Source organism: Vanessa cardui, chromosome 4, assembly GCF_905220365.1.
Source record: "Vanessa cardui chromosome 4, ilVanCard2.1, whole genome shotgun sequence".
Lineage (NCBI taxonomy): Eukaryota > Metazoa > Arthropoda > Insecta > Lepidoptera > Nymphalidae > Vanessa > Vanessa cardui.
This window is the reverse complement of record NC_061126.1, coordinates 9,924,974-9,952,649: the sequence shown is the minus strand read 5'-3', so window position 1 is coordinate 9,952,649 and position 27,676 is coordinate 9,924,974. Positions and strand designations below refer to the sequence as shown.

At 33.7% G+C, this 27,676-nt stretch overlaps 2 protein-coding genes across 2 annotated transcripts in view; one reads left to right on the top strand and one right to left on the bottom strand.

Annotated features, from left to right (window-relative positions):
• The window catches only part of LOC124544114 (phosphatidylcholine:ceramide cholinephosphotransferase 2-like), a 91,224-nt gene that overhangs the window by 25,559 nt on the left and 37,989 nt on the right, over window positions 1-27,676 (top strand). The window lies entirely within an intron of this gene.
• On the bottom strand, window positions 11,923-27,099 carry LOC124544113 (spondin-1). Its single transcript, XM_047122555.1, has 16 exons — window positions 26,945-27,099; window positions 26,323-26,504; window positions 24,777-25,029; window positions 24,454-24,577; window positions 23,844-23,998; window positions 23,388-23,566; window positions 23,032-23,162; window positions 22,434-22,656; window positions 22,075-22,246; window positions 21,680-21,870; window positions 21,341-21,601; window positions 20,835-21,005; window positions 15,983-16,099; window positions 15,583-15,686; window positions 12,534-12,661; window positions 11,923-12,021 (listed from the first exon to the last, which is right to left on the bottom strand). Exons 2-15 carry the CDS (start codon window positions 26,480-26,482, stop codon window positions 12,587-12,589), a joined length of 2,316 nt encoding a protein of 771 aa, XP_046978511.1. The 5' UTR covers window positions 26,483-26,504; window positions 26,945-27,099; the 3' UTR covers window positions 11,923-12,021; window positions 12,534-12,586.

Sequence of the window (27,676 nt, the reverse complement as noted above, 5' to 3'; positions counted from 1 at the left end):
GTTGTATTATAACATTTTCAAGGAAAAAAATGCAACACTCTTTTAATTATTCAATGTTTGGTGTTAAATTGCGAAGGGTAACTGAGGTACGGGATCTTGGTGTACACCTTGATAGCCAACTCGTGTTCGATAAGCATATTGAAAAAATTACTCTAAAATCTTACCAAATGTTGGGCTTCATCTTCAGGCAAGGTACTGACTTTAGGAACCCTAATACACACATTATACTTTATAATGCTTACGTTCGGTCACACTTGGAATATGCATCGACTGTATGGAATCCATGTTATGCTAAGTATATTCAAGCAATCGAAACAATTCAAAATAAATTTCTTAAAAAATTAAAATATAAATTTGGTCACGCTTTGCCTACTCTACTGTCCTTAAAAACTAGACGAGAACATAGGGACCAATTGTTTCTATTTAAAATTATTAACAGCCTTATAGATTCGCCTTATCTCCTAAATAAAATATTATTTAACTGTCCTCGCTTAAGTGCTCGGTACAAAGCTACTTTCGCAACTCCAAATCATAAAACAAATTATTACAAAAATAGTTTTATAGTAAGATCGTGTAGCAACTATAACGATAAATATAACCACATAGACTTGTTCAGCAGCGGTCTCAGTAAGTTTAACTCGATACTTAGAAATAATTAGATTAAGATTTGTTATTAACTTTTTTTTTCCTTTTTCATATTTCACATGATATAAGTTTGGTTTATATACATTCATACACTTGTTAGATTTTTGTTTTTTTTTTTTTTAATTACCATACATTTATAATTTTACTGTTTTATCTTTTTTATATATATGTTCACTTCCAGATTAATTATTTGTGGAAACTGTATTGGCATGTGTGTTATTTAAGGTTTATAAGTTTTATGTAATATAAAATATGCTGTTTGTTTCACTTACTTACAAATAAATAAATAAATAAATAAATATTCGGTCAAACAACATAGATATAGACATATATACATAGTCATTTTGTACGTTTTTTCCTAAGATATCTGTTAAAATAGTTTTTTTTTTTTTAATTTACTGGTTATTAAGTAAGGAAGTAACTAAGAAGGTCTTTGTCTTATTTTTTAATATTTTTTATTTTTTTAACGTAATCGATCGGACCTGTAACACTTCCCACAATTACAGGTGTGAGGTTTCCGCGCGGCATGTTTATTAGTAGCGCCCAAACGAACAAGGTCATGAGTGATGAACGTTGAACGACGCATATCCTCTTCGTATAACTTCCTTAAAACGTTCCCAAAAATATGATCAAGTGCAGATTTTTTTCGTAGTATTTATATAGAACTGTTGTGAACGAAGCCTCGAATTTGTTGTAGTGGCGACCTTCGCCTCTTCAAACGTTTCCACAACATCAATGTTGTTTGATATAATAATATCAAGTTTTATTGTTGTGTCAATTATTTCCGAGTTGTTTAATTTATTTTATAATTGTTGAAAAATACTGATAAAGAAAGAATATAAAGAGTGTCCCAGAAATTAACATCAAGCCAGCATTGGGCTATAGGTCAATTGATGTGGATGAACAGAAAAATAAGAAAAAAAATATTCATAATTATTATAAATATATATTGCTTTTAAAAAAATCGAAAAATTGACATCCTGTAACAGGCTGACAGACCCCGTATAAAACTTAGATGTACATGTGTAAGTATGACCGAATGTATATAGATGTATAAAATATATTGTAGTATTTACAGTTTGTTGTCTATTTCTATGAAAAAGCAATATACATTAATCATTAAACCCATTGGGGTTATTTTTAACAACAACAACAGCCTGTAAATTCCCACCGCTGGGCTAAAGGCCTCCTCTCCCTTTGAGGAGAAGGTTTGGAACATATTCCACCACCCTGTTCCAATGCGGGTTGGTGGAATACACATGTGGCAGAATTTCTATGAAATTTGTCTCATGCAGGTTTCATCACGATGTTTTCCTTCACCGCTGAGCACGAGATGAATAATAAACACAAATTAAGCACATGAATCAGCGGTACTTGCCTGATTTTGAACCCGCAATCATCGATTAAGATGCACGCGTTCTAACCACTGGGCCATCTCGACTCGTTTTATTTGTAAGAGAATATTAAAATGGATTACAGTTTAAATAATTTTGTAGTAGTAGTTGTTGTAGTAATATCATTCATACATAGTTAGAAAAAATATTTTGTACAATGAACATAAATAAATTAAATTATATGGGAACACAAAATTTTATACTCGGATTTACATAGGTCAGTTTAATATAAACGTCAAATTTCATAAATCCCGACGACACGACGTCTCCAGACAATGGAAACGTACCCGTTCAATTAGAACGTCGTTTGTAGTCAGTGTGTGCATTTCGAACATAAACACACGGTCACTGCGTTGCTTAAATGATGGTTAGCGATCATAATATTATCAGTTCAGCGTCGCTTAATATAGACCGCTGGTCTGTTAACCACTGCTCATAAGCGTTGCCTTTATAAGCAGAGACAACTTTCCGTCTGCACCTTCAACTACTGCGCCGCCTCTGGCATAGTTCTTATAAAATTGAAATATAATATTGCAATACAATAAGTAAAAGGCTATTTGAACTTCTATTACATACTTCGATATCTATTGAATTGAGTGCGTCAATAGTTTTGTCTGTGGAAATTCATCGTCTCTATTAAACAAATCTCGAACTCACTTCACTCCTCATTTCATTTAAATATCTCACAAGGTATAACGGTGGAGGCTGGTTCCTGAGCTAGAGCGAAGTAAGCAGTCACTCTAGACACCAGCAGTGTGATCCCGAATCCTATAATTATTATAGTCAATATATACATATTCTGACATTTCATGCCCATATTCGGCAGTGAGTTTTGATTTTATTCTTACAATAAACAAATTGGAAATCAAAACTTAAAGTTCGTTTAATGTTTGTAATTTAATAATTCTTCTGAAAACTTTTTTTACAAGAATTATGAAATTATAAGCATTTGCTAACGTTTGGGAATGTAAATTCTAGCGAGAAGAACCGACAAAAGATTTTACTTTTTTCCGCCATTCCATTAACATATCAATCGAATACAATAAATTAAATTATTAAATACATCCTTTCGATAAGTCCAGTAATCCTCTTTTTATACTCATGCTTGTTAATTTAGGTTTTATAACGAAAACAAATAAATTTATATAATGACAAAATTTATAATTCACCTCTCAAAATATATTTTTATAACGATTTTCGAGATTTTTTTCACTAAAATACCCGTGCAATTATATGTTCCCTAGTGTCACTACAATATATACACAATATAATTACTCGAGTATAAACTGGCAATGAAAAATATGTCAGTATTTTATATAAAATTGTGGTACATTTCATTGTTGAGCCTGGTTGCTATTGTCTGATGTTGATATGAGCGATCTCTTTCACCAGCGGACCGAGTAATTGGATAAATTGTTTATTTCAGCCTTTTATTTAATGTTTGCTGAATAAGTATACCAATACGCCTCGTTAACTATACAAATGGCTATTATTCCACAATGCATTATAAAATTTGTTTTTGTACAAATAAATGTTACCAAATAATAATTGTAATATCAAATTGAACTGTTTATATTTACTCAGTTTCGAAATTCGAAAGGCTTAAATTATTTTTTTAAGTTACCTAAAAGTAGTTTTGGAATAGTTTCATATTCCATTCGAAAAAATTGGTAATATGTATAATACTTTGTTATATAACCAAATAAAATTCCTGTAGGTACATGTTGTCTCATTTACTAATATTATTTTTGCGCAGAAATAATATTAGGGTACAAATGACAATGAAATGACTATGAAGATTACAACTATCCCAAGACAATAATTGGTCTATAAGGTCGGCCCGTAAGGCGATGACGTCACAGAACCCAGACGGTGACGTCAGTACGCACGGACTCAGTGATTGTAGGTCAAGAGCGACCGATTTTGAAGGTTAATTGTGTTTAGGAAGAAAATGTGGGAGGACATCTGCTTTGTATCGCGAATATTAATCTTCACATTGTATAAAACAAAGTCGCTTACCGCTGCCTGTCTATGCATGCTTAGATCTTTAAAATTACACAACGGATTTTGATGCGGTTTTTTTCAACAGATAGATTGATTCAAGAGGAAGGTGTATAACACGTGAACAATATAGTAATATATTATAATAATACATCGTGTAGTTGTTGATTAGGAAACTAAGGCGAATCTTGCATTAATTTTGTATGCACTAGACCTATTTGCAAGACATTCAAGGAGCGAATTTAAGCTTGTTCGAATGCGAATTTTCACCAGCGATTTTCTGTTCATTTTATTTCGATTGCTTCGAATTAAGTTCCTAGCTGTTATACATTTTTGGAAAGCTACGAAAACGTATGTTTTTGAAATAATCTACAGGACAAAATTGCAGGAATTATGTACCCTTCCTCGTGGTAGCCTCACTATCACATTGTCAAAAACCGTATGACCAAGTCTGACGGAGGACTTTGTTTTACATTATGGAGTGTTAATTTAACCTAACCCTACATTAACGCCCTGATCTTTGTCATAAAATATCAGGCTGCAGTCTACACATTATATATCACACCGGCTTACCTCTCATTTCAAATAGGTATTGTGGGATGTCATTGAGTACATGTATAATAGTAACAACCTGTAAATTTCCCACTGCTAGACTAAGAGGCCTCCTCTCCCTTTAAGGAGAAATTTAGGAGCATATTCCACCGTGCTGCTCCAATGCAGGTTAGTGGATTCACATGTGGCAATTTCGTTGAAATTAGACACATGCAAGATTTCTCACGTTATGTTTTCCTTCATTGGCGAGCTCGAGTTGAATTATAAATACACATTAAACACATAAAAAATCAGTAGTGCTTGCCTAGGTTTGAGCCCGCGATCATAGGTTTAGATGTACGCGTTCTAACCACTGGCCCAACTCGGCTCTTGTCATTGAGTGCGTGGAATATTTTATGATATATGTATATACTGGATGCGTTCGAACTATTACCAAGGGTTGTCTAAATGTATTCTATAAGAGTTCAAATAATCCGATATAAGGTTTCACCGTAAAGCCTATTACTCCGTATCAGAATCTCTGACGAAAATGCATACATTGAATGGATCACGTGTAGAAGATCAGAAATGTATACGAAATACAAATAATTGTTTTCTCTTTTCAATTAACTTATGTTTCATTAAATCTTTATTGTTAATAATTATCATTTAAATACTTACAATACATACAAATAATTTTATTATTTTTAATTATAGCTACTCAGTAGATTATTGCCAGTTCTTGGCTACTCTTGATAGTACAATTATATGAATTATACCGGTAAAAGTCAGTAAAATATTTTTATTTCTTTTGGTTTGACTTCTTTAGATGAGTTAATAAAATCATTGAGTACTAGTTGTCGTATCGTTAATTATACACAATAGTTTCAAAAAACATAAAATTAACCATTCTCTTAATGCAGTATAAAAATCTCTCTATATACAAAAAAATCTTTACTATATCAGCATATTACATTAATACTATTATACTAATATTATAAATGTGAAAGTTTGTATGTTTGTTATGAAACAAAACTTTTACGAAAAAACTACTTAACGGATAAACATAAACATAACAGTAATATAGGTTATACATTAAAATAACACATAGGTTACTATTTATAATGATTTTATGGAATTTGGTCGTAATATAACGATTAGGGAATGCAATCCCGACTCGAGATTGTAAATTCGGGATCCCGCGGGATTAGAAATATCAATCCCGCGTGATCCCGGAATTTTCGGGATCCGTCTAATTTAAAAAAAAATGTTGAATTCAGATAACTGAAAAAGCTAATAACTGCTTGTTTGTAATAGTGAGGTTAACTAAAATAACATATTACTCGAAAGAAAATAAAAACCTTTATTCTTTAATCTTACCGACTAAATAATAATCAGGTTGTAAGGAAATTAACGTAGGTAAATTAGGTAATCAAAACGATAAGCTTATTTCAAGGGAATTAGGAAAAAGACTGATTTTGAAAATGACTCCTTAAAAAACAAAGGGTATTAATAGTTCCATCTGCTAAACGGCACCTAATGTCCGTTGCAATGTACCACGCTGCTGAGAATGCCCTCTCCGACTCAACGCTGGTTGGCAACAGCGTGGCGAAGCAATTATATGCAAACTGCAAAAATCGCCCCCTTGTTCCTCCATACTCAAACAAATCCATTTCTTTTTTACGCTGACCCGTAAAAATCCCGTCAATCTCGAACGGGATCTCGTCATATAATGCGTCGGGATTGATCCCGAAAAATTACACGAGATCTCGCGAGATCGGGATCCCGCGGGATCGGGATTGTATTCCCTAACAACGATACATATCAAGTTAATCCAGTATCAATGCGAAGCCGGGGCAGGTCGCTAGTATGTTTATAAAGGTGTCGTTGGTTTAGTTGCTAGTCGGTTCCCTTGCAGATCATAATGTTTGGAATCCCAGTTCCGGTCATTAGTAAGTGGTTTGAGTATTCGAGTCATTGCCAAGAATTTTGGAGTTAGATGTTTGGACTCACGGACAAGAGGCCATATTTTAACCTCATACATTAAAAACTCATACACATTTCAACTTGCTATGTCATTGATATCTTCGCCGAGTTTTCTCGCCAGTTGATGAAAAGGAAATGTCAGCATCACCATAATTAATTTATAACATATTAGGTTGGGGAAAAAGTCTTTTCGCATATAGTATGTATGAACTTGTAATAAAATCTCTTTGGCTATACCATTTGTATCTGGCTGGTTTTGGTATCATTAAAAAGTTTTAATTTTAAAGAAGGCACTTCCAAATTCAAATAAGGAATTTGTGTGATTTTCATTTGTTTTTGTTGTTGTTAAAATGAGTGAATCTAAAGAAGAAATTCGATACATTTTAAAATTTTACTATAAAAAAGGTAAAAATGCAACTCAAGCCGCGAAAAAAAATGTGATGTTTATGGACCTAATGCAGTATCTGTGAGAGTAGCGCAAGTTTGGTTTAAGCGTTTTCAAGACGGAAATTTTGATATCAAAGATGCATCTCGCTCTGGTCGCCCTGTTACGGACAAAATTAATGCCATTTTTGAAAAAGTGGAGCAAGATCGGCATATTAGTAGTTACGATGTAGCTGAAGAACTGGCAATTGACCACAAAACGGTTTTGACTCATTTGAATAAAGCTGGGTACACAATAAAGCTCGATATATGGGTGCCTCATGAACTCACTGAAAGAAACCTAATGAACCGTGTACTCATTTGTGATTCTTTATTACGACGTAATGAAACCGAACCATTTTTAAAGAAGCTGATAACTGCTGATTAAAAGTGGATCACATACGACAAGAACGTGCGAAAAAGATCGTGGTCAAAGGCCGGTCAAGCTTCACAGACTGTGGCAAAACCCGGATTAACTTGCAACAAGGTAATGCTGTGTGTATGGTGGGATTGGAAGGGCATCATTCATTATGAGCTGTTACCGCCCGGTAGGACCATCGATTCAGAACTGTATTGCGAACAATTGATGAGATTGAAGCAAGAAATTGAGAGAAAGCGGCTAGAATTGATCAACAGAAGGGGTGTGGTTTTTCACCATGACAACGCTAGACCTCACACATCTTTAGCCACTCAACAAAAATTACGAGAGTTTGGCTGGGAGGTATTAATGCATCCGCCGTATAGTCCTGACCTTGCACCTTCAGATTTTCATCTGTTTCGGTCTCTGCAAAATTCCTTAGGCAGTGTCAGGTTAACATCACGAGAGGACTGCCAAAACCACTTGTCGCAGTTTTTCGATCAGAAGCCCCAAAATTTTTACAGCAATGGGATCATGTCACTACCAACAAGATGGCAAAAAGTTATGGAACAAAATGGCACCTACATACTTTAGTCAAATGTAAATAAACTATAAAAAAAACTTTTTGAATTTTCATATAAAATACGAAGAAACTTTTTCCCCAACCTATTAGAATTATATCATTACTATACGCAACTTTGTTCAACATATCTATTTGTCGACATAATTTTTTTCTTCTTCATTAATATTTGCAATATTTCATACAAATTCCGCCATTTTTAACTTCGTAACTATTGTAATCTCGAACTTTCTTACGGTGATGCTATCTCTTTATTTTCATGCGATATCCTTTAATAACGATATTATAGTATCATATATAATTTTCTAAAATCTAACAACACTAAGTGCTTACATATATACAAATATGAACTAAAACTAGTTACTATCTTGACCGCGTGGAATGGTGGCAAGAATGCTAGCAGCATTTCTCTGTTGAATCGCAATTCCGATCATCTGGGCAAAAAGAACTAGCCCTCCTGTCACCAGTTGAGGCAATAAGGCGAGGTGTTATACTTTTGATGTTATTATTATATAATTCTTATGATAAAATGGTGAAGTATATTGTGTGTGTGTGATACATTTAACGATCATTTTATGGAGTGAGTTTGGAGTGTGACGAATTCTTGAATCAATTTTATTATAGGATGAATCCACGACCGGAAATGACTCGACGTGTAAAAGATACTCAAAGGAAAAAATCTTTAATGAAGATGCGGAAAATTCCCGCGTCCTTAATGTATTTCTTTATTTTATTACGCGTGTAAGGAAGTCGTAAAATTAAAAATTTTGTTACTTGTCTACTAAAAATCGTTGGCATTTTTGACGTGTAGAACATATGGTGATAGTTTCTTTAATAATGTTATTATAAAATATAAATACTTAAAGTTATTCGAATCTTTTTCACACAATTTTTTCGCTTTTTATTTTCCTATACACAATGGTTACCCAAAACTCAGTGGTTACTCAATGAAATAAATGAACTATTCAAAAGTTGACAGGTGTATTTAAAAAATCTTACTTCAAGCTTTAGCTCTAATATAGCAAACACCTAGTGTATACCATCTTTATAGTGCTATGGACCAAATCAATTAGTTACAGCAAGGGTATTTTATATATACATAAAATACAAATATTTAATCTGCCTATCCTACATACATTTTACTTATGCAGGTGAACAGATGTGAACGAGACTCATCATCGGTTTAGTGAAACAAATTGTCCCACTCCTTGAGTTCTGCAATTCTAGTCTAGTGTGTGGCAGAATTTTATTCCACACAGACACGCAGATTTCCTCACAATGGTTTCCTTTATCGTCGAACGTGCCGTGACTTGTGATTATAAATCGAACACGTGAAAACTCAATGACCTTTCTTGGATTTGAAGATAACATGTTCTCTCCACGAGGTTATCTCAGATCGATTTTAAAGCATCACATAATAATTCAGCATTATAGTAAGTGAGATCGTCGAGGCGAAATGACCCAGTGGTTAGAATGCGGGCATCTTAACCGATGAATACGAGTTAAAACCCATTCAAGCACCACTGAATATTCATATGCTTCATTTGTGTTTACAATTCATTTCATTCTCGGCGGTGAAAGACACGTTATGAGAAAAGCTGCATGTGTCAAATTGTGGTGGAATTTTGTGTTCCAAATCTTCTCATCAAAGGCCCATCACTAAGAAATTTACAGGCTGTTGTTGTTATTGCATAGTAAGTGTGTTTTTTTTTTTTTAAAAACGATCATTTATATTATAAGAAAAGAATCAACATTATGATATAAATCTCCGATGATTCATTAAATAGGAGAGTGGCAGCCTTCTTTCTGAAATATTTATCCTTTCGTTCAAATGTTTTTGCTCTTCGACCTTACATTTTAAACAATCGCAAAACAGTTTATTTCCTATTAAAATTAACAACTATCGTTACTTTATCCAAGACCATGACGTTTACTTTTATTAATTCTACTTTATTAAGATTTTTTTAATATATAACCAAGAATAAATCCGCTAGAAAAATATTGTGTCCTTACAATTTTTCAATGTACTATGTAATTCTATTCAAACTTGTAAAATGTTATAGAAAGATCATATTGTTAATAATAATTATGTTATAGAAGATCTTAATTAAAACGTAGATTTTTATATGCGTTATTTTAAAGTTTAAGAATAAAAAAACTATGAGTATAAATTATACTAAATATTTTTATAAACACCAGCTTACTATAATATGTTACTACGGTTCCTTACATTAAATATTGTGAAAATCACACAAAATAATCTTAATAGAAAACCACTACTAGAGCGTAAAAATCGCAACATTATTAAAAGTAAAATAACAATTTATTTTATGAGAACATCACTAATCGTAAAGTTTGTTCGGATTGTTAGTGAATGCCAAGGATTAGTTACGAGATCAATTGTTGTTCAATGCCATTCGCTGTTGTTGAAATTACAGGAAGTTGTCTAGATTTTATGGTCTAGGAAACGATAAAATGTTTAATCGATTATTATCATAATTATTAGAAACAAATTTCAAACGCTGGTTTTTCTAATAATTCAATTGAGATCTAATAATAATTATTTAAATATATTGCAGCGTCTAAAACTTATAAAAGCGTCTTAAATAAAAAATAGGTGGGTTAGGTTTTATAAAATAAAATGTATTTTAACGTTTTTGAACGAAATTTCTACAATTTTGTTTTTCTATTATGATTTTGTACTTTATATGATATAACAATGTCATGAGCACTCCACTCACTAAAGAGTTATGTTATATTTTTCGTTATGACTACATTTAATTCCAACATTCAGTTCTGGCAACATTCTGAATATTAAAAAAACAAAACAAAAAACCTTTGTCTGTTCAAAAAGCAATGCGACGTCGTACAGAGTACCTAACGTAAAATTACTGGCACATGAGATATTATGAAATTTTTTATCCTTGGCTGGGTGCACACTTACACTAACCAATCTTCAATAACTTCGATATTATTGTCCCACTCACATTAAGTAGTCGGAAGTAATTTAATAAATCCAATTTATAAGCCTATGTTTCAGACACGTTTAAGGTATTAAACATGCTAATATAGACACAAATTTTAACGAACACATATGTACACTGGATATATTTGATAGATTGTAATGATATACATATGCCATTTTAGTCAATTTTGTTTCCATTATTTCTCTCTTTTCAAGGCAATTAATAAATAAGTATCTGAGTGTTTTATGTATGACTTATCCCGTCCACAAATATGCTGAGTATTCAACACATGTACGAAAACCGTTTTAAAAAAATAATGATTTCCTTTAGACTGACTGTCTATTGATGTGTCTGTCTAGTAACAGGTATTACAGATATCTTTCTTATCGCTTGGATGTACCGCTTCGTTACTTGGTCGAATCATCACATATTCTAACGCCAAATAATAGCTATATAAATGTTATTGTGTTTAATCTAAAGGGTAAGCCAGTGTAAATACCGATGCGCCCTCAATCTTCCTTAGTTCTAATAAGGCTATGTTGTACCCGTATTTTTCTTTTACTAAACTATTTAAATAGTGTTCATAAAAAATAAGTTTTGGCACAAATATTTTGTAGTATCGAGATGGTCAAATTAAAATATAAATTTTACCCGAACATCGAATGATTTTATTTAGACCACAACTCTGGTTCTTCATAAATTTGTTATTGATGTTATTTATGTTCGGAGGAGTAAAACATCGGAAGCAAAAAAGCATGTGTCATAAAACCGCACTGGAGCCACATGTTAGAACAATCTCTAACACTTCTCTTTAAGAGAAAACGTTTACCTATTCGATACAGTACAGAATTATAAACTTCAAACACATATAAACGTATTTGGAGGAACGTAACAATAATGACTGCTATGTTGTTCCAACTACGCTTTTATTTTCAGACGTGTTTACTAAACGAAATCTAAGTACCTACTCGCTAAATATTATATTTGTATACACGTATTATTTCTTGGGATTCATTGAAAGATCAGCAATAAAACAAGTTTCCTGCTAAAATATATTATGTATTTCTTAAAAATATAAACAAATGAGTATTAAGTAGAAGCCACTCGTCGATAACGTTATCTGAATATACTTGCTAGCTGAAAACAAATTAGAGTATTTTAAGATCAGCATCTTGCCTATAACCAATGGCACCTTTTAAAAGGTTCGTCAGTGTTAATAAGGGAAATATCAGAAGATAAATTAAAATTGAGTTATCAGAGTATAAATAAATCATACGCTCCTGATCGGCGTTAAAGGAATACACCGTGAGAAAACACATATGTATCAACCAATCTGTATTGGAGCAACGTGGAAAACAATGAAAAATCATTACTATATAAATGCTAGTTGATAGTTTCGCTAGCGTTTCAGCGGTAGGTTATCATATTATATTAAGCAAAAAAATTGCCTTTGTCTTTTCTTGGAATTCAAGTTTGCTTCACAACAAATTTCATCATATTCGGTACATTGGTTTAGTCGTGAAAGAGCGACAGAGCTACTTTCACATATACAATATTTATATAGATTACAGAGCTGAGCGGAATATATTGTAACGTTATCAAATTACTGTTCACTTTGTTCCATAGTAAGACATATACAGGTTACTTACTGTGATTCTAATGAGTGGTCAGAAGTCTGCTGCAGTTTTCGTTGTCCACGACGCTAACACACGCGTGAACAGCGGCGTCTTCGTGTGAGGCGAGTAGGACAGGGCGCGCCGCCCGGACCAGGCTGAGACTTTAAATAAAAATACATTATATAAATGTAGTACATTTTTAACATCTATCTAAATATATATATTTGTAACAAATAAATATTTAATAGTAGTAAGATCGTCATAAATCTTACAGCGTTATCTTGTAATACTTGTAAATTGATTTTAAAGTTGTATAAGGGTTCAAATATACTTCAAATAATTATTCAGTAGATTTGGTTGTATATTATATCAATCTATTCCACAAGAAGGCAATAGCCAAATAAACAACATTTCACAACGGATTGATACGACATTATTGGCCTGAAAATTCTATACTATTCATAATGTATGGATTTGCAAAATAATGGCATTTTGAACGTCGACAAAACTGTTATCGGAATTTGTAAAGTTATTGAGGACACACGTAGTTGATTGGAATAGTAATGTAGTTTTAATTAAGATGTATGAATCAAGAGCTGTTAGTAGAGTACACAACAGCTGAGCTATTAACGAATCAATAGGAATATGTAAATGTAATGTTTATTGATCTTTATTCCTTCTTGGACTGGAGTATACAAAACAAAAAAAACATATTATCTACAACCATATCGTCCCCTACTATGAATATGGCAGGTTGGCGCTAAATTCAAAACATGTAAATTAAAAAAAAAAACGAGTTTGGCCATTAAATATCTGATCTCATCGAGATCATAAAATATACATAAATGTATTCAAGCTGCCGAGATTCACAAATGATTTTGATGATCGAAGGTAATAAGCCGAAATTACAATACACGCGTAAATAAATCTCAATTCATATAACCTTGGCAAAGCACTGCATTAAATGGTATTATACAGTATTGATTTGATGTACTTATTTTACTATCACAGTAAAAATACGCTAACGTAAAAATAGAACATACATTAAATACAATAAATTGTTATAACCTCACTCATACTTCTGAAAATCTGCTTTTGTCCATAGAACACATCTATACATATAATAAAATCCAATTTTATTATGTGTATAATGTCTGTTTGTAATATTAAAATAGCCCTTTTTACTCAATGCGTATATATGTATATACACGGATTTATACCGAAATAACATTTTTCGTCCGTCCGTCTGTTTGGTCCGGGTAATCTCTGAAACGGCTGGACCGATTTTAACGAGACTTTCAGTGGCTACAATAATATATTTTTTTGCTAAATTCAAACGCCTGCAGGGTCGCGGGCACAGCTCGTATAAAATGTAACGAATTAAATAACCTAAATATGCTTATGAAAATCAGTTTTTGACTTTCAAATAAATTTAAAGTAAACATAATTCAACCACAACATTAACACAGAAAGAAGCAATTAGACAGTTAAAATTGGTATTATTCTTAAGTGTTTGCTGAATGACAAGCAATTGTAATTATCGCCCCATCGTCACGACGTCAGGCTTGGCCATGGTATTATGACAACTTCCAAAAATCGCAAAGGCCACACAAATAGAAACACTAACAAGTTAATGTCACTACTATTACTAACGTTCCGTGTTACCATTTTACGCGTGACGTCCGTAGCAATTTTGTACAAATTTTCAAGAAAAGGATATTTATTTTTTTAAAAGAAAAATCGGACATAAGAATAATTAAAAATGTCCGATTTAAAAAAAATATATCTTACATATTGCATTTATTTTACTTAGTCATTAGATTGAATGATTTGCTAAATTACATCAAACATGTCCCAAAGTGGGTCTGAGTTATGATGTATTTCCGCTATCCCTCATCGTTAGTATTGTAGAGGGCATTGCTCTATGAAACTTCATAATCGCCTATATTTAGAGACTACTTTCGTTTTACTTACTATTTACAAATATAGCGCAAGCAACTATATTAAAAAAAAAACTTAAAAGCAAATATCGGAAAAATCGAGTAATATCGGGGCCGTTGAGGTTGGATAAAAGCAAAATAAGTCTAATTTAGCAATGATTCAGGGTTAAAAATATATAAAGTAAAATTATGTGCAAAAATAAATAACGAGATCCAATGAAAGTTCATTGGATCTCGTTATTCGCAAGGAATTCTAAATTTAAATTTTTTTGGTTACTAGTGGTAAATATAGTTTTATAGGCTATGTGGAATGTAATGTCTCAGTCAAGGGCCACTTGCTTCTTGTTTTATAGACTAACCTACGCACGTACAAACGCATTACGCTTCAACGTTTGTTACATATATATACTTGGTACGACAGCAAAACATTAAGAACTAGCGCGCACTGGTAACTTTTGTCACGGTGACTGTTTCGTCACTCTTGTCAAGTCCGTGAATATGTACAGATGTAGACACAAATGTCACGTCGTAATGCCCGCAGCACCTCCATACATAGACTCGACAAGAGTGACGAAACAGTCACCGTGAACAAAGTTAACAGTGCGCGCAGTGCGTAACTGTGCAAAAAATTATGATAAAAGTGACGATGAAGATGAAATTTATACAAACTATAATGCGTTCCATTGCTCTTTCAATCAGAGAATAGCTCGTTATCTCTTATTTCATCAAATTTACTAATATTATATTAACACTAGTAGCCGCCCGCGGCTTCGTTCGCGATTTAGGGAGTTGGTTGTCATGTGTTAGGAAAAAGTAGCCTATGTTCTTTCTCGGAGTTCAAGTTTGCTTCATACCAAATTTCATCAAAAAGAGCGTTCCTTTCACATTTATAATAGTAATACAGATTACCGATAAAAAATCCCGGTAAAGTCTAGAATACTAAGTGTGGACGTGTAGTGGAAATTGGATAACATTAACACACATACAACATGTGTTTCAGTATGATTCAATATAATTACATAAGAAATGATCTGCGTTCCCTTTCGCACCTAATGTTCACTACTTTAAACCGCTAGCGAGATTACAGACATGCGATACGACCATTGCATTTATTTTCTCATTATATGCGGTAATAATCTCACCAGTATCGTCCTCGAGCGCTCCTGGTAACCGATACCACAGGTGACGCTGCAGCGGGTCCAGCCGCTCCAATCACTCAGCTGACAGTCAGCTGATTGCGAAGAGCCTGCGAGCGATATGAATGAGTTATAATACGATATATTGACAGCCAAAAAATATTAATGGAATAACCACAAAGACACGTATAAGATTATTATTATTAATTTTATATGTAAACTTCATTTGTTAATACAGAATTATAATTTAAGATTTGAAATGAGTGATGAATGAGAGGCTCCAAAGTTTTATTTCTACAATTACTGTCCTTATGTTCTTGTTAAGTTTTATATACGCATGTACATATATGCTAAGAGTAGAGATATATGATGCATGAATATAAAAGGTGGATCTGAGTTTCGTTACCAGTGATAGTTGGCGCTCCAGGAATGATGGAGTTGACACTGAGACCAGGGATGATGGGAGTGCCGGCGGCTGCTGACTGGCCAGCGGGAGGCACTGCGGCTTGTCCAACTGCTCCACCTGATTAAACAAGAAAACATAAACATTATTATCATGTAAATGTCATTACATTTGTATTTGTTGACCTAAGAGGAAATAATTCAAAGGAAACATTTTAAAAACACAAAGAAGCTAAGAAAGGCAAACAATCTTTCTAAAATACTTGTTCGTAGATCTTGAAATAGTTCTAAAATCTGAATGTGAGTAACTCGTAGTATCGTTTACTCACAAATCTATTTATTCTGTGCTTGTTTTAGAGGTGACTGCAGGGAAATTTCTTAATACACTTTTTAATACTTCGTTTTCAATAGATTTTTCTTGGAAATTAGCTTTCAAATAAAGTAAGATTGTAATTTCACTTATCGGGGAAAAGTAAATTAAATATTGAATAGGTATATTCAATGAAATCTATTAGTCGAAAACGTCTGCTTAGTATCATGATGGAATTAAGAAACTAAGGCGGAAGATTGATTCATTGATTGAGTTAAAGATATGGTATTTTTTTTTGTTAACATTGTGTTGTTATGTCTGACGGTGACTTAAATATTTTGATTTATGTCTGCGAATAAAAACTATTTACAAGCACTACTTCGTCTATTACTAAAGAATATTTTTATTGTTTTAATTTTAACTCATTTTGTAATAAACATGTAGTGCTATTATGAAAAATTAAGCTTTACCTATTTATATGTATTATGTTTTCTCTATTCAACAAGGACGCTACACATAAATCAATACAATAAAATTATGTACAATTAGGTAACAATATAAAGTTAAACTTTTTATTCACAGTAAGAGAATTTTCAAAAGTGAGATTACAATATATTAGGTTACCTTACATAATTTAACATTAATGTCCCGACTGAATTTAATAATGTATTTACGAAGAATACATTTATTTATTATACTGTACATTGAGATCTTATAGTCATATCACCGATGGAATGACAACCGGAAACGAAGAACCGGAGAAAGATCAGGCGTGGCGCCAACTCCGTTCGAACATCGTCACTGTGGTTTTCGAGCCAGTAACATTACTAATTTCATAATTTCACGCTTCTACTAATATGTGTTACGTAACTAAGTTCTAGAAATCAAACTCAATCTACTTGATTCAATATAGAAGCATTACACTTGCCTATTGATGGTCAAATGAAACAGTACCACCGGTTCGGAAAAGAAAACACCCTGACCTGAGAACAACCGGCGAAAGAAACTCAGCGGGTCTTTTTTTTTGCTGTCTAATTTATTATATACACGATTGAATACTACTGGATTGTTACTATAAATAGCTAAACCAACTAAATATTTTATTATACCAAAATCATACGCATCCCTGATATAAGATTTTAAAGATGAAGTTACCTAACAACTCATAACTACAAAGTTGGGAGTAAGTAGGCGAGTAGATATACTTTCATGCAATAATACAAGTCTCAAGTACGAGTCTCAAGAATACACAGTAAATTTTTATTGAACTACATCAAAGGCAAGAATTATTATATCGTTTTCATGTATGAATTCTGTAAACATATACACCGTTTGCATGTTTACAAAAAGATTGCCGAAATGTTAGACATGCACAGACCGTGTATACAATACACGAATATCTATAAGTAATAATATTATAAAAAAGTGTGTAAAACTGTAATTTTTTTTCTAAGCAAAGACCAGATCCGCTGTACTCATTTTAAATATACATTATTTAAAAATATCGTGACTAGAGAAATAACTTACTAAGTTTATATTAAATTAATCAAAATCTTCGAACTATATAGACTTGATTTATTTAATTGATATTAATTAATAACAACTTTTGTTGTTGGATTACTCATACACTACTATGTCTACACCGAAAAACACGTAATCCTTTTGTCCTAAACCTCAACATTTTCTTATCATGTTTGATATGCTGTGTCATTGCATTATAGTACCTTGTTAACCCAACTAGTTAAAAAGTTATTACCTAATAAAAGCCTTCGTAGAAAGCAATTCCCCTTTAAATAATTATATTTTTACGTCCCAGTCCTGTTATGTTAACGTAAACTTATTAAATTTATTATATCCGATTCCAAATTCAAAAGTAATGCTCAATCAAATCACAATAAAATAAACAACCATTATAAAGCTACTATTACGCGAAGACAATGACAGCTATTTGCACGATACAACCAAGCGGAACCGTATAAAGATTTACGAATTCCCAAAGGACACCAGTGGCTCATAGTATTGTTGACTACATAATAAACTTCAGCCTTTTAAAATATCGACTAACATTTACCTACGTAGAATTCATTTTATGACATATTTTTGGGTTATTACGTCATTTACGATACACAACAACAAGTCAAACGAATACGACAAGTCATTTTCAATATTTCTCTTTTCTCTCAGCTTAATGTTTCAATTATCAATAAGCTATTAAAATATAGGAAAACAGACTTTTAAATTGTCTTCTTTACAGATTTGTCCATACAACAGCTCAAAACCATTTAAAAATCGATATCCTTAAATCCCCAATGCACTACATCTTGCGAATAAAAATAATATATCATTTATTAATAAAATATATGTAGTCCTTTAAAATATTCTAATTTTCCGCTAAACATCTTAATAATCTCTTTGTGACCGCAAATTACTATATTACGAAACACAAGCACAACTCCCCGCCCAGCCTCGTCACAAGGTCATAGGGCTCGTCAATAATAACGAATAAACAATGTAGCACGCTCTGCGGCACACTATGTTCAATAGCATAATACCTAATCGGTAGGGAAGTACACTCAGGCACAACAAAGAAGTTTCCGATGTAAAGGACGATACTTTTCACGTATTAATAGCTTTACCGTTCCTTTTAAATGAACATTCAAAACAATGCTATAAAACCTTTACTGGTAAATGTAAATGGGTGTCATCTCTTTACCATAAAACTGATTTTTCTGCACGTTTGATGTCCGATGTGTTACAATGTATTTTTGTGTCTTATAGTAGAATGTTACATTGCAAATTCGAACTAAAATGTACAAAAAAATGAATAGCATAAGAACACACAAATAGGTGGGTACCAGTAGTTGTAATTTCTAAAGATTGTTTAGAGCATTGAGGAAATATACTCACTGAAAAATATATTTATATTAATAATATACTTTGTCACATAAATAAATGTATGTATTTTATACTTATTGATAATATAATTTATTTGTTGATATATAATCTGTGTATTCTATATTTATATTTATTTATTACATTACCCATCTCATATTCTATGAGCTACCCTTACCTACACAGTTGATTGGAAGTGATAGCTATATAGCGAAAAGGTCGCCAATATTGTATGGCTCTTATATTTATGATGGATCCATATTGTATTTATTTATTTTTTCTGTGTGGTGTACAATAAAGTATAAAGTAAATATAAATCCTCTATACGTAGCATGTTTTCACTTCAGTAGTACATCGTGTCGTGAATGTATGGTAACGATCACCTCTTGTGTTTAGTGAGTTAAGTTGAAGTGCACTTGTTTCTCTCGTCATTGGCGCCGTTCTTTATAAAATACACTACTTTACATATGACATTACCTGCCAGTACTATTGGATTTTTGCGTTATTGAGTCATCTCATGTCGCTTGCATTTCCTTGATTAGACTTGATGTCGGAATCGGAAATTGCAAGATTTGCAATTTTTTGTACCAGTTCATAGATTTTTTAAGCAAAATATTAGCGCGGTTTTTGGGGTAAGATATCTTCTCGAAACTGGCAATGGCCACTACCAGCGGTGGTTGGAACGAATACTATACATAATATGTAGTTCATATCTATAAATAACTACAAAATATTGTTATTTTATTAAAAATAAGGTATTTATAATTATTTTAATCGGTATTTATTTCTTTAATAATAATTTCTTTCATAAACGATAGATCAATGTTGATGATCAAGTCCACCGGGCGCCCCGTGACGGCCGGGCCGTATTTTTTTATACAGTAGAACGATGCCTTATAGGCCTTAATTTATTTAAGTAATTTCTTGTAATTTCTTGAAAATGAACTGGCTACGATTGAATGTTTGACTCAACACGCAAATAATTTATCTCGCCTGATTCAGCGCCACGCTCTTGATAATATTTTCTTCTCTAACTAGTATTATGGCTTGAGAGTATAAAAAAAGTGCGGTGCATAAGGTATGCCAGCATTTAGCATAGCAACATACCTGTATATAATCTATCGCATTTAATATTTAACACACACTCATAAATCGTAAGTGGTTGTGATAAACAAACACTAACAGAGAACGCGAATGAGTGACAGAACAAAGCGTCTTCACCTTTCTGACCGATAGCGTGACTACAATCAGCCTTAGTAACCACCAATCATCCTCTTAAAATATAAAAATATCTAACACCATGTCGTTCATATATATAATCAGAGTGTTCCAAAACGAATTACAATTGCTACTGAAAATTTCTGAGATTTCGCATATGATACACATCACATAGTGTAAAACAAAGTCGCTTTCTCTGCCCCTATGTCCTTTTGTATCATTAAATCTTTAAAACTACGCAACATATTATGATGCGGTTTTTTAATAGATAGAGTGATTCGAGAGGAACGGTTTTGTGTACAATACGTGGACAATATAGTAAAGAAACACTGACAATTGTGATGTCGTAAATAAAAAAATTCTGTAATATAATTAGAATTAGTATTGTTCCCGTTCGAAGCCGGAGCGGGTCTCTAGTACATTTTAAAGTACTTACCAAGTATCACGCTGCAAGTATCGAGGCAGTCCTGCTGCGAAATGAAGTTGTTCCTGTTCCCGCGGCAGCCACCGTAATAGAAGGGCACGCACATGCCCTTTTGCGCAACGAACGCCCAGCGCTGGTAAAGCCCGCGGCAAGGACCTTGCTCTGGAGACTCCATACAGATGCCTATATAAGCGAGAATGGTACTATTACAGCTGTACTACCATTTGTTCTGATTACCTAGTTGTTTAGTTTTGTTACATTGTTTCTTTACGATTCCAAAAAACGTTTCTTTTTAATGGTTACCATGATCAGATAGTGCCAGCAATTCCATTTAAAAATATTATTTAAGTAATATTAAGAAGTAATGGGTATGAGTAGTAATCATACAAATAGATTTGTTTAATATTTAAATGAGATTTAACTCGAGGATCAGTGGATAAGTGGCTGAGATAGCTTTATCCTTTCAATGTTCTTTCTAGATTCTACTTGAATTAAAAATAATACAATTTGGTTCTCACGTTTGGCTGTCATCATGTCAATGGTGCAGTCCTCTCGCTCCACACATGGGCGTTGCTGCAGCAGCTCGACGCGCGTGGAACAGTGCTGCTGGCGCTCTGCCGGCACCAGTAACAGACGCGTGCGGAAGCGCACTCCGCGCCCACACGACGCTGAGCACGGTGACCACGCCGCCCATTCGCTTGTGGGACATGTTGGATCTGAGACATCTGTTTCCAAATCCGCCTCCGTGCATTGTGGCTCCATGCATTTACGATTATCCTCTGTGGAATTGCGAGGTCATGAAATTTTAACTTCAAACACCATCATTATTTTGTTTTTTGTTTTAACAATGGACCTACCTAGTGCCACTAATGGACATTTCTTGTTGCCCATCTGGTTAAGGAAGTACCGTCTCCTGGTACTGATACCGACGCCGCACGTAACTGAGCACTCGCTCCATACACCCCACTCTGATGTCTCACAGATTCCACCAGCCTCGACTGGTGCTACGTCTAGATCGTCTGGCTCAGCTTCGTTTGCATCATCGCCTCTATTAGGAAAATCAAGACGTTTTGTTTAGTTTGAATGAAACTTGTATTAGAAAACGATGCTATCTAAAATCGAAACATTGGGTTAAATTATTTAACCGAGAAATAACTTTGATTGTTTACATAGAAAGGTAATCTCTTAAAGTGAATCCTAGATTAATAATAATAAGAAAAACTATTAATGTACATTGAATGACACCACTTACTCGCACTCCGGTACGTCCGCAACGCACATTTCCTTGGAGACGAGCTGCCGGTCGCACGCAAACATACGGGCCTTTTCCGGCATACGGTACTGCCGCGTGCGCATGCGCAATCCCTTACCGCAAGTCACTGAACACGCCGACCAAGAATCCCATTCCGTCACCGCACACTCCGCTGCGACCACACACACGAAAATCATTACAAAAGTAGGCAAATTATAATTAAATTCAACTGAAGTAAATAGCGATAAAGGATATAATAAACTGTATTTATTTGTACATACAGCACTTGTGTATTTTCAAATACTTTATTCGAAAACAAACTTAAACGCTCTTAATTTTACTTGTTCTGTGTCACTCACGTCTGTTAGTTGATTCGGTATTTTCAGTCTCTTCAATCACTAAACTCTGCAGCGTCTCTTCATCACACGACCTGGAGATCAGCTTTTCTCTAGTCAGATATAGTCTTGCCATTGGATTGATCTCTTTCTTATTCGGATTGTAGAATGGGGCACGAGGGTCTTCGGGGTACATGGTCGTAATGCGGTACATCTTTTCACGAGGAACGGTTTCAGAATTTGGTGACTGTTAAAGAAATTTGCATTAATGTAATTGCAAAATTGAAATCACTTTAATTACTGTTTCTTGGTGTTACTAAATTATTTATTTCTAAAGACATTATCGTGTCTGTGCATGTGCTTTGGTGTTTTTAGGTATTCTTGTTGCTTCACTATAATATGACGCGTAATACAGATACAAAATGCATATGTAATGCCCTTTGTATCTGTAATCTGTGGTAAAAGTCTAAATCATTCATATTCATGTGTAGATCCTATGAAGGGAAGTATTAATAATAAATAATATATACGATTTTACGTTTCATAATTGAAATTAAATTCTCATATTAAAAAAATATTGTTATGTTCGAAAGTATATTCGTCTACCCAGTGATATTCTTACCATGTATGAAATGCCATTATCAGTACCGGCATCATAGGGGAAAAGATCGATGACCTTCGATTCTACCCATGTACAGTCCTTGTTGCACAGGTCTAGTCCACTCACACCGACCACCCAGTCCGGAGATGGTCCTAAATAATTATATTATTATGAAAAAACTGCATTAATTCATGTAATTCCAAAATATGACACATTTGATAATATATGAAAATATCGACTTCGAAGTGAACTTTCTCTGCATATATATAGCATTATCCTTACTGTTATTAAAAATGTGAGCTAAAATCAGTTTCTTACAAATAAACAGTTCTTAATAGATATCTAAGCGGGTTGTTCACGGAGTGTAGCGTACATACCGAACATGGACGCGAGAGAGAGGTAATTGCGCTTCCGATCAACGGTGAAAGAAGCGGTGGTGTTCTGATTAAGTCGCGGGTGCCACAGGCCCGCAGCCTTCACCACGGAACGCAGTACGGCTCCGCGCTGCCGCAGCTCGCGCTCCAGCAAACCCACTGAACCCCATTCAGCAAGTGACCTGGTCCAAACGACACACAATACAAATGAAAATAAAACTCTGATTAATTATCATCAAACAATCGCACCGTCCCTTCACTTATAAGTAGTTATAATTAAAATATATGTAAATGTTTGCAATTTTTTGAAATATTCGTAATACTAAGACAAACATTTAAAAGTCGGAGTTTTTAATGAATATTATTATAAGATGATATGCTTGATATAAAAAAATACGGATCTTACATCGTAAAATAATATTATATGAATTTAATGGTTTGCAGATAATATTAACAAACCTAAATCCGTCCGTAGCGATTTCACCTTCACCCCAGAAAGTAAAATTTTTGCGATGCGTCGCTCCGATGACGTCAGAGAAATGGGTTAGCCATAACGCTTGCACGGGGAAGTCCTTAGGGTGCGTCTGTGGACTCCAGAGTCCTTCGAACACCATCTTTAAGAAAAAAATACATTGAAATCATATTTTATTAAAACACTTATACTATAAATGAGAAAGTATGAATGTTTATTATTTATATTACTTGAGAAAGCGATACCATTTTTCAATAAGTAAAGATGTATTCCTAATTTTGAATCGGTGAAGAGCTATATGTTGTAAGAACGGCCTTGAGCAAGGAAGTGGATGGATGTAGAGGTAGAGGATGACCAAAGAAACGATGGGTGGATTATGTGAAAAAAGATATGAGTAACAGAATGTTACTTGTGAGATGAGGTCCGTCCGAGGAGTATGGAAGGAGAAGACATGCTGCGCCGACCTCAAATGAAATTGGGATAAGGGCAGGAGGATGACGATTAAGAGCTTAATGAATGACATATAAAATTAAAGACGAACTATGTCCCACTGTGGTATCATATTTTTTGGGGTATTCCCAAATTCCTAACACGCACCCTGTACTTGGCGTCGTCGCAGGCGCAGCAGTCGGGCGCGGACACCGACGTATCCTCACACACGCGACGCGTGAGCTGTCCATCTTCCGCGTACCAGCGACTCGCGTTCTCGTACACCATCGCCCTGCACATATTATGTTACTGCATACATCAATCTATTCGCTTCGCTGAGTTTCTTTCGCCGGTTCTTCTCAGGTCAGGGTGTTCCGTTTTCCGAACCGGTGGTAATGTTTAATTTTCACCAATAAGTAAGTGTAATGCTTTTATGTTGAATAAAAGAATCTGAGATTGAGTTTGAAAATTTAGAAAATTAAATCACTCACTTTAGCATCACGCATCCAGAACCGGCCGGTGGCGCTTTCCACATGACTTGTACCTCTGTCTTGGGCAGGTCGTCAGCTTCTATCACTGAGTTAATACATTCCTCGTCGAACTTAGTGAGAGTGTCTGCGAAGAGCTGGAACTGCCCTTGCTTGTGGGGACTCCTTGGCGCCGCTGGATCCAGCGGGTCGATTGTCAGTTGGAATCTAGTGAACTGTTGCACTACATCGTGGGTACGAGAGCCAACGAGTGTCACTGGAACAAAATTATTTGATTTTAGTTAATTACGACATTATTACATTATGTATGAAGTAGCCTTAGGCGCTAGCTATTTATGTTGTTTGCAGAAAGAAATTCATATGTAACAAGTATTCAAGACGAAAAATATACATGTATGAAATTGAAATGTTATTGCCAATCTATTTACGGTTATATTTCATCTCAATATATATTATATAGATAAGCTATCTAAATGTAATTACTTGGAAAAAGTGTTTGGAATAGTAAACTCTTATTTTGTTATCATATAAAATAAATGTTATAAATGCAACTCGTATTATTTTATGTTAGAAAGGCCTGTGATATCGAGATTTGCGCCGAGAAACGTATAATAAGTAGCATAAATTGAAATAAAAACGATTGGAGCAAAACGATAGATTGTAGGAAATCAATTTTAATGTGGTTAATACTACTCTATAACACTTCCAATAGTAGGTTTATGTGGCACAAATAATACTTGGACTAAGAATAATGATAAAAAATGAAGTATGTTTTTTAGTAATAAGTATTTATTTCCACTCTTTAAAAAAAGCATCGAATTCTACTTCTACTTCTCATAAAATTAAGTATTGTAAATCATTACCATAAACCCGTATATTTATCTAATCTTAGTTAATATGTAACATTCTGTACGTAATATCCAACTGCGGGATTCCTGTAAGGTGATGACAGAGCACAATAAAAAAAGAAAGCTTTGCGCTTTCATTATATATATTTCATACTATTCTGAACACATGCGTTCGAAGTACGAAGTACTCTTTGTAATTTTAGAAAATGTATACATTTATATTAAGGACATAAAGATAGCAATTATCGTGAAGAAAAAGTAAATAATTAGGGTAGTATCATTGAGGTCACGACCGCAGAATATAAAATTATCATTCCTCCTCAACATTTGCAAGTTATCGATAGAGATGATATGTGCGTAGAGATCGTTCTATTATGAATTCCTTTGTACCTGGACATGCGTGACTTGCATTCGGATAAAACTACCACAAAGCTTGAAACGAGCATTGTTCTAGGTTTTACAACTATTCTATCTAACAACTTTGTAATTAATTGTAGTGTATATATATAAGTGTGTGTGATTATATTATATACAATTGAATAATAAACACCGCATTGTTCGATTTTATTTCTTATTTATGACCGTAATAATAAAACAAAAGCATAACAAGACGTAAGACATTATTGTTATTTTGTCAGCTGTTTATTGAAAAGATACATATCATGATCGTCTAATAATAATTGCTATCATTGACTTCTTACCAACATATCTCTGGTCAGGTGCGTATCTTTCCACGTCTCCGTTGATGATAAGTCGATAGAAGTTATCTCCTGGAGACTTCGGCCCAGCCCCCTCCCCTGGAACCAGCTCGCAGCCTAGTGCACTTGACGTAAGCAACGCCGCGCACCAGACCCACAGCATCTTGTTTCACAGTTCTCGCATACTTTAAAAAAAAATATGTTTAAAATATCTGCATATGAAAAATAAAGTTTCTTCTTTAGAATCATAATAATAAGAAATCATATTTATATTCAATTATAGCATGGTACGTTATAGAGTCTAAAGCGTGATCGTTCCTAAGCTCGGATTAATTCATAAACTTAATAATCACAAAGATGATGACTAATAGTGAACATGATGCAGTATATATACTTCCTACTTTAAAATTTGAAGATATTACTAGCGTCTAGGAGAAGTATGCTTAGAAGTTAAGAAACATAAAACAAAAATAGTTATTGTTTTTTATCTAATTATAATATATAATAGAATATATTTCATTATTTATTAGTGATTGTTTACCACGTTATAAGTTACTGCCGATAACTGACGTTACGCTTGGATTTAAAAAAATACTGTATGCTTTTCATAAAATTTAAAACTTACCACTGTAAAATATGTGAACGATGGGCAGCGCCGGGATGTGAAGTGCGCGATAGGAAGGCGGTGGCCGATAAAGGGTCAGATGTCATGTGGTCAAGCGCTAGCTGCCGCGACGCGATCGCACAAAAATATTGAACCCGTGTCGCTAAATATTCCAGAAATATCAGTCTCTGACAATTTATTAATTTTGCTACAAAATAACAAATTAATAATTGACAACGATAAAATGTAAATTTGTATCCGATCAAAAAATACTTCTTGTTATAGAAGCAAAATGTAGAAACCTAGTGTAGTTTAAATTTGTATAATTTACTACAATAATTATAAAATATTTTAAAAGTTCAAAGTCGTCACGCTACTAAGTATAAACAAGTATAGATGGCTCGCCCTAATAGTAACTAGAAATGACGTCAGACAGAAGCGTGTCAAGGTCGTATTAGATAATCTAGAATTGGGGATGTCACGTAAATGGGTGGTGGGTAACTAGGGCAGGTTACGTTTAAATATAACTAGTACTCGATAACAATCAATCTATATATAGACATCGTACACTTTAATACCAATTTTGTTAAAAAAATCCAATCACATATATTTATATCACTTTACAAGTTATTGGGTATAGTTTTTATACAAAAAGACAACTTTCAAAGTACTCACCTTAGTAACTCGTGTCCCGGTAATGAGGCGAAGACAGCGCTGGTCGCTCCTGGCAAGTACCTTCTTCCGCCGCTCACA